This window comes from Cyprinodon variegatus, unplaced genomic scaffold (genome assembly GCF_000732505.1).
Source record: "Cyprinodon variegatus isolate N-32 unplaced genomic scaffold, C_variegatus-1.0 Scaffold680, whole genome shotgun sequence".
In the NCBI taxonomy this organism is placed as follows: Eukaryota; Metazoa; Chordata; class Actinopteri; order Cyprinodontiformes; family Cyprinodontidae; genus Cyprinodon; species Cyprinodon variegatus.
In genome coordinates, this window is record NW_015151133.1 from 161821 (window position 1) to 170610 (window position 8790).

An 8790-nucleotide genomic window follows, 5' to 3' on the forward strand; every position below is an offset into this window, starting at 1 on the left:
TGGTCAAAAGGGCACAGAAGCGGATGTACTTCTTGCGGAGGATGAGGAGAGCCCACCTGCCCCCACCCATCCTCACAGCCTTCTACAGAAGCACCATAGAGAGCGTTCTGACCAGCTGTCTCACTGTGTGGTGTGGAGGCTGCAGCTCCTCAGACTGAAAGAAGGTGAAAAGAGGGGAGAGAACAGCACAGAGGATCATCAGGGCTTCCCTCCATCAGAGACATTTCATCCCGGCGCTGCGTGTCCCTAGCGGGCAACACCACCCCTCACACCCCCACCATGGACTGTTCTCCCTGCTGCCCTCTGGGAAGAGACTTCGCCGCATTGGATGCAGGTCCAGCAGATTCCAAAACAGCCTCTTCCCCACCGCCATCAGACAGCTGAATTGTTGAGAAAACCTTAAAATCAATTTAATTCAACTTATTTAATTAGCGCCAATTCACAACATCATCACAAGGCACTTTACATTTCACCAGATCATACATTTAAATTGATTCAAAGTTTTCTAATAAAGGAAAACCAGTTGATTGCATCGACTCATTGACTCGAATGCAATCCCTCACACTAAGCATGCTCGCAGTGACAGTGGAGAGGAAAAACTCCCTTTTAACAGGAAGACACCTCCAGCAGAACCAGGCTCAGTGTGAGCGGCCATCTGCTGAGGCCGACTGGGGTTCAAGGAGACAGAAGCAGAGATATAAAAGCAACTGTAAAAGGCGGCCCCGTCCAGGAAACACACAGCCAGGCAGACGAGCACTGAGCCAGCTCCTATGTCAGAGGATGAAGAGAGCACATGCAGCCAGTGATAGTCAGAGAAACAGGACTACACTGAAAAACAGGCAGTTTCCAAACAATTATAAAGGGTGTTGATGGCAGCAGCACAGGTGATATTTCTCTCCAGGATGGTGTCACAGCCAAACAGGAACAGACCAGATGAAGCTACTATGAGAAAAAGCAGAGAGAGCAGAACGTTAGAGATTGAACTAACAGATTCTGCAGAGTGGGAGAATAGAGAGAGAATGAAGCAGAATGATGAAAAAGGGGTCCCTATGTCCTCCAGAAGTCTAAGCCTATAGCAGCATAACTATAGAGATAGATCAGGATAACCTGAGCCACTCTAACTATAAGCTTTATCAAAAAGGAAAGTTTTAAGCCTACCCATAAAAATAGACAGGGTGTCTGCCTCGTGGACTAAAACTGGTAGTTGGTTCCACAGGAGAGGAGCCTGATAACTAAAAGATCTGCCTCCCATTCTACTTTTAGAAATTCCAGGAACCACTAGTAAACCTGCAGATTGAGAGCGAAGTGCTCTGTTAGGAACATAAGGAACAATCAGATCTCTGATATAAGATGGAGCTTGGCCTTTTAAGGCTTTATATGTGAGAAGGAGGATTTTAAATTCGATTCTTAATTTAACAGGAAGCCAAAGAAGATAGATATATGATCTCTCCTTTAAATTTTCATCAGAATTCTGGCTGCAGAATTTGGATCAACTGAAGGCTTTTAACTACAGCTTGTGGACTTCCTGATAGTAAAGAATTACAATAGTCCAGTCTTGAAGTAACAAATGTCACAGACTCAGCATCAAACTGACAACACCAAACCAAAACACTGCATATATGTTTTATGCTATGATCTTTCATATCAATGTGTTTCTTTTGCACCATGTTTTTTCTCCCACACTGTTTATATTTGATCTCTGCTGCACGTTAAGAAATGGAAATGTCATAAAAACTGTACAAAACAAAATGTCGTTTTCTATGCAATCTGTGTATACAAAATGACAATAAAAGTTGTCTAAGTCTAGTATTGTAGTCAAAGGCACACCAATTAAGAGCAAGGAGTACCGAGACCAAGACGAGGTCAAGACCCTTAGAGGCCGAGACCAAGACCAAGACCACATAAGGTCTAAGTCTCGGCCTCTTAAAGGAATAGTACACCCAAAACATGATTAGCCTTCATTTTCTACTCACCCCCATGCTGAACAACACTCTGGAGTACTTTTTTGATATCTCAAATGCATCTGGAGATCTGGGAGGCTTCTTGCTGTCTGCTGACATTCAAATAATGGAGGTCTATGGCGCCCGAGTCAGAAAGGTCCATAAAAGTCCACAAAAAACGTGTCAATATTCCTCCATACTGCTCGTCCAATGTATTCCAAGTGTCCTGAGTGGGTAGCGTCCATAATTTACTCGAAACGAAGTCATTTAGAATGTTTTTAGAGCATAAACAGTAGTGTATAGGATTTCCTGAAAGCGCGCGCCCGCACGTTCACGACGCTACGGAAGCCGGCAGACCAACCAGATGAAAGTGCGCATTCAGCGTCTGCTCTGCCGATAATGCAAACGTAGAAGAAGAAATGTGCTGTTTACCTGTGCAAAGAAAGAAACAACGAAAGAAAAATGTCTGAGGACTTCAGTGTTGAGGAAGAGCATGAGTTCTTTGCCGAGCTGAATGCGCTGGTTTGGTCTGCCGGCTTCCGTAGCGTCGTGATCGCGCAGGTGCGCGCTTTTAGGAAATCCTATACACTACTGTTTATGCTCTAAAAACATTCTAAATGACTTCGTTTCGAGTAAATTCTGGATGCTACCCACTCAGGACACTTGGAATACATTGGACGAGCAGTATGGAGGAATATTGACACGTTTTTTGTGGACTTTTATGGACCTTTCTGTCTCGGTCACCATAGACCTCCATTATTTGAATGTCAGCAGACAGCAAGAAGTCTCCCAGATCTCCAGATGCATTTGAGATATCAAAAAAGTACTCCAGAGTGTTGTTCAGCATGGGGGTGAGTAGAAAATGAAGGCTAATCATGTTTTGGGTGTACTATTCCTTTAAGGTCTTGTCTTGGTACTCCTTGGTCTTGGTTGGAGTTGTCTTGACTGCAACACTACCTATAATCAAGCCCAGTTTTGGGGTTTTACTGGGAAGCTTTTTCATTTTCTTTTACAACTGCAAACATTTAAATTCCCTTTTATTTTTGTTTGTCTTCTGATTTTTACCACTCTACAGTTTGACAATAACAAATTAATAATTTACTAATAAATCCACTAATAGTATAGGTGTGTCGGTGCACTATATCCTGCAACCTTCAGCAGCTGCACCTTCACTGTAGGACAGTGCTGACAGACTGGCAGAGTTCTCATTTGATAGGAGACTAGAGATTACCATTATTTGTTACAGCTGATAAAAATCCAACTGCAAAAACTATCACAATTTTTACAATTTTACTTTTTTTTAAATCAGAATAGTAGGCCTAAATTTGCCAAAACCATCTTAATTTTTTCTAAACCATATTTATGAACCACTCATTGTCACTGTGTTCCATATTTTTACAATATGAAACAAATCAAGGGGTCTGAATACTTTTCTAAGGTACTTTAACATTTCTATAGTCTGCAGCAGGATCAGACAAGCTGAAACATGTTGTCCTTCTGACCGATAAAATATCTGTACCAATAAAACACGGAGATAACCACACCTTCCTTTGAACTTGTCCTAGGTTCTTTGAAACCGCAACCCCTAGATAGACAGCCAGACAGGGAGATATACACCTGGAAAACTTATCATTTACACATAGCACTCCTTAAACTTATCAGTTCCACTCCATGGTGCAAATTTCATTTGGATTTTTGCTTAAAATGTGGAACATCAGTACACAAAAGCTTGTTATAGTGTTATCACTGCTTCAGGAAGCAGTAAATCTACTTAGGTATATACATGATAAACTCTGAATGGGTCAGTGGAGAAGCCAGTTGAAGGGGTGAGAATAGAATAGAATAGAATTAAATGTTAAATGGCCTGTACTTATATAGTGCTTTTTCAAGTCAGGAAACTTGACCAAAGCGCTTTACACTGCATGCAGTCATTCACCCATTCACGCACACACTGATGATGGTAAACTACATTGTAGCAACAGCTGCCCTGGGGCTCACTGACAGAGGTGAGGCTGCCGTACCCTGGTGCCACCGGGCCCTCTGACCACCATCAGTAGGTAATGCAGGTGAAGTGTCTTGCCCAAGGACACAACAACACTAAAAGCTGGAGCAGGGACTTGAACCGAGAACCCTCTGATTGCAGGGCAAACTCCTGCACCTGACGCCAATGCCACCCCCTAGCATAGAATAATAAGTAATAATAAGTCTTTTGCATTGTGGTTGTATATGTGTAAAGGGTGAACAGCAGAGTGTTCTGAGGCTGAGGTAGGAAGATGCATGTTGAACCAGACTAATTCTATGGCTGGGATTCTCAGGATGCGAGAGGAAGCTGGGAATCTACATGCAGACTGAAGCAGTCCACTGTCCCTTTTTTGGGTTTGTCCATCGGTTTGAAGGAGATGAGGCGTGGAATGCTGAGAGCAGCCGCACGTAGCTCACCTAATGCTCTGCATGAGACAGTGCAGAATGGATAAATGACTGTTGGACTCAGTACAACTGGTTGGTAGTTATTAGAGCTGAAAATGGGGGGTTCTAGCTGGAAAATATCAAAGGTTAAAAATCCCAATAGATAGTCCAGCAGGGGTAGTACAACAATGTTTTGTTTGTTTTTTTCTTATTGAAGGAATTCATACAGTGATATATGTATATAACAATGAAATACCTACAGTGAGGGTGGAGTTTAAAAAAAGAATTCAAGGAGGAGCCTTTCTGCTCAGTTTGTTTCTTTATCTGAACGCGGAAGGACATTGGGGGAAAGGTTGTGTTGCACAGCTCGTGGTAGAATCACTGAAGACTCTTCCATCATTAGTTCTCAAGCAGGAGCACAAACTACCACCATGAAAACAGAGGAAGCAACTGCTGCTGCTCCTGATTCAGCTCCAACCAAACAGGGCTGGAAGGTAAGAGATTGTTAAAGATTACAGGGGGGCAGCTGTGTGGCAGGAATAATCCCTAACTTGTCCTGTGTGTGTCTTACAGTGTCCTCTTAGTGACGCTCATGTCCACAGGGAAGATGTGAGGAAGGTTTGGAAAGAGTGCCAGGAGGAGAGCTTCTGGTACAGAGGTAACCTCCTTTAGATACTAATCATAATTCTGTAGATTTCTGCACAGTTTTGACATTTATTCAACTTTATAAGTTTAACAATCTCTTATCGGGAAACGGATCAGTACTTTTTTCTGTGTGTAGCAGCAGCGTACTTGGACTCATCAGTCACTGTAATGGTGTTTACATTCCCACTTCTCCCTGTGGAAAATGCGAGGACCTAAAAAAAGAGTCTCCATATGTGAAGGTAGTAGTTCCTCATTTGGAGCAAATAAAACTGAGGGAAAGATCATGGCGGGCCAGCACAGCCTGCATGGTCTTTGTCTCAGGCTACGGCTGGATGGCGCTTTGCTGGGAGTGTCCACAGCACTCATGACAATGTAGGTTAAGCTGATTCTCAAAGGAAAAACCAACCAAGAACCGCCTCTGCAAGAATGACAAAGCAAACAAATGATTTGTCAAAGTAACTGCTAAATGAAGGCGATCAGATATAGGCATAAATACTGCAGCACAGGTATAACCCACTGACTCTGTGCATGAGAAGTACTCCAGTGGTGGCTGATAGAAGGAAAACAGAAAACCTTTTGTGTTTTATGTGGAAACACTTTCTAATCTGCATCCTCTCTCTCTGCCCCTCCACTCACCATCAGCCATGGAGCTGCTGCTCCTCTTCTATCAGCATCAACAATCAGCACTTCCTCCATTTGTACCTTTGCCCTCTAATTAATCAGACGGATATTTATTTCCACTCCAAGGGTCAACATTTAAAACAACGGGCAAAGAGCATTGGATTTGTGATTAGCTTGCAAAATCCTAACCTTAAACTTCCTTTGAGAAACATCTGGGAAGCACACATCATCAACAGCCGGATGTCTCACTGCTTTTATTAATTTAGATTACTTTATTATTTTTGTTTTAATAAAGTGTCCATTTCCATGTGTTAAGATGACCTGATTAGGTTCTTCCTTTTTTTGAGGTTTGGGCTTCATATTTAGATTTTTTTTTTTTTATCTGCTGGTTTTTGCTTGTTTGTTACAGACATATATAGCAGAAAAAAAGGAGCTGCAGGAATCCATAAAAAAAAGAAGAATTTACATGATTATACCCATTGATGCGTCAAAGTATTTGGGCCTAAAGTTAATCTGATTTCTATTCAACTCAGAAATGTGTTTAATGAATCTTTTACCAAACATTGATTACATTCATGAACTCTTTAAGTTACTTTCTTAGGTTTAAGACCCCTCCCTTTACCCATATTTTACTTTATCTTCTTTTTTTATTTCATCAGTGATGTTATGGTTTGTTTTTGATCGTATAATATAACAGAGAAAATTATATAATTACACTGCAAAAACGATCTAGAAATAAGTCAACATTTCTTAAATTAAGTATATTTACCCTTAATTTAGATAAATAAGATTGTTTGCCAATGTAATTAGTATTTTTACATCTAAAATAGGATAATTAGATAATAAGCACTTGAGATAAGACAATGCAATATTTCTTTCTTATTTTAAATGTAAATGATCTTGTTCCATTGGAAAAGTGTCTCACCTCCTCAATTCAAGAAAGAAACCATTTATTTTACTAAATAATGGCTTATCTAGATTTAGATTTTTTTCCAGTATTGCAACTATGTTATGTTATGGGCTGCTCAGTGAAGCAGTGGGTGGTACTGCTGCCTTGCAGCAAGAAGGTTGCGGGTTCGATTCCTGGCGATTCCTGAGCATGAGAGGGTTCTCTCTGGGTACATAGTCCAAAAACATGATTGTAATTGGCTTCTCTAAATTCTCCTTCGTTTGTCTCTGTGTTGCACTGCGATGGACTGGGAACCTGTCCAGTGTGGACCCCGCCTCTCCCCCATAGACAGCTGGAGATAGGCACCAGCCCCCCTTGCGACCCTGCTTGGGATAAAGCATGCCAGAAAATGGATGGATAACTATGTTATGCTTGTCTACTTCACTGATGTTAATGACAATATAAGGGAAAAAAGTGTCTACAAATATATGCTCTGGTTTTATGTATTTATTGACAGTGCCTAAAACAGAACCTACTGTTCAGAAAATTGCATCTAAACATCTATTGCCTGTTAATTGGTGCATGTCTGCCATTTTCCTATTACTGGGCTAATTTAATCACCTTCCTGCCTTCATTTTTCTTATTTCCCATTCAGCTCTTCCGCTGTCTCTGGGTAGCATGACTGTTACTGGTGGTCTCATCTACAGTGGTAAACACAGTCATCCATTAAACCATTAACATTCATTTCTTCACTGTGTTTCGTTCAAGCTAATGGGTTTTTGCTGTTGTTTGCTTTATTGCAGGTGTTTGGAAATCATCAGCAAGGTTCGGGCCTTTTCCAAAACTAGCAGGTCTGGATTATTCTCCTTGCAGATACATAGGGGGTCTATCAGTTGTAATGATGAAAATATATATACATAATTTTTTTCTTTTTAGTTGCTGGGATTCTGGGATTTGCAGTGGGAAAAGTTTCCTATGCTGGAACCTGTCGACGCAAGTTCCAGGAGATTGGTATTCAAGATGGCCCAGGATCATGGTCCAGAAAAGGGCCCTCTGGTCCAGGGAGCAGGAACAGGTGGGGAAAATTAGTGTCACTATTACTGACTACCTCATCAATCCACTATGTATTTTATCCACCACATGCAAACTATTTCCAAAAGTATGAATCTTATTTGCAACACATAAAACGTGTCTCTCCACTCATGAAGGTTGGAAAGATCACTGTTGTGTTTTAGAAAATCTATAATTAGTACAATCCAGATCTGTCCATTCTACATTTTTGTTGCTTTTCTGCAGCAATATCAGCTTAATTCTTTTTATGTTTTGTTTTTAAATCAGAGTAAATAAATGGTAAATTTCTAAATGTATTTTAAAGATTATGAATTCAGTTTTGAAGAATCCAGTTTAAATTTGAGTGATTTGGGGGCGGTAGCTTCCAGATGGTGGTGTGCAGGTGGGCTGCTTCATCTCATGTTACATCACTCATGATTTTCTCATCTCAACAGACACTGCCATCATGAGTGTGAAGAATGCAAGAAAAAAACTCAATCTGTCCCTGCTGAGCAAGCTTAGATTCCAAGGTACATAAAGCTAATGGCAACAAAGCTTTGAAAAATCTGAGCATTTATTACCTCTAAATACGTACTGACATGACCTACTCTCATGTTTTGCTTTGTTTTAATTTTTCAGCACGGGAAGAAGCAGCTGAGGAGATTTATCAGAGCTGTATTCCTGTTTAGCACAGGAAAATGTGAATAAACTTACTGGAAATGTATTTTTGATGTATTGCTTCTTCAAAGAATCCACTGGATGGTGCTAGAATACCATCGGTGATAGATAAAGAATGCAGTTTCCCTTTTTTAAATAAATGCCACCTTGTGAACTAAACTAAAGCCTCTATTGTAGGGTTATTTGTTTTATTTTTAAAATCCAAAAAGGTGAATACTTTGTATGGCATAACTTGAGTAGCTAACCATTACCATCATCCTCATCATCATCATACTTTTGGCTACAGACTTTGTGCGAAATAAATTTTTCAAATTTCAGCTTTTTTCAATTCATCTAAGTTGTTTCTGTCACTGCACAAAAAAAATCCTTTTTTTATTTTCCTGACTTTTTAGGAGAAAGGATGTGTAATGTTTATTTTTAATAGCTTACATTAGGATGGTTTAAAGTTTATTAGGCCTAAGCTGCAAAAGCTCTGCAAAGGCCAGTTGAATCTGTAGAGTTTTTCCCCCCCCCTTGTTTTTTTGTTTTTTTTTTCTCCTGACAAATGAAGCAGCTGTTTGC

General features: G+C 40.5%; 1 protein-coding gene across 1 annotated transcript; it reads left to right on the forward strand.

Annotated features, from left to right (window-relative positions):
* The first annotated feature begins 3723 nt into the window (after positions 1–3723).
* ociad2 (OCIA domain containing 2) lies at positions 3724–8532 on the forward strand. The gene is made up of 8 exons (XM_015394295.1): positions 3724–3741; positions 4658–4840; positions 4920–5004; positions 7157–7210; positions 7305–7352; positions 7438–7576; positions 8007–8081; positions 8191–8532. The coding sequence occupies exons 1-7, from the start codon at positions 3724–3726 to the stop codon at positions 8071–8073; spliced, it is 594 nt and encodes a 197-aa protein (XP_015249781.1). The 3' UTR covers positions 8074–8081; positions 8191–8532.
* The last annotated feature ends 258 nt before the right edge of the window (positions 8533–8790 follow it).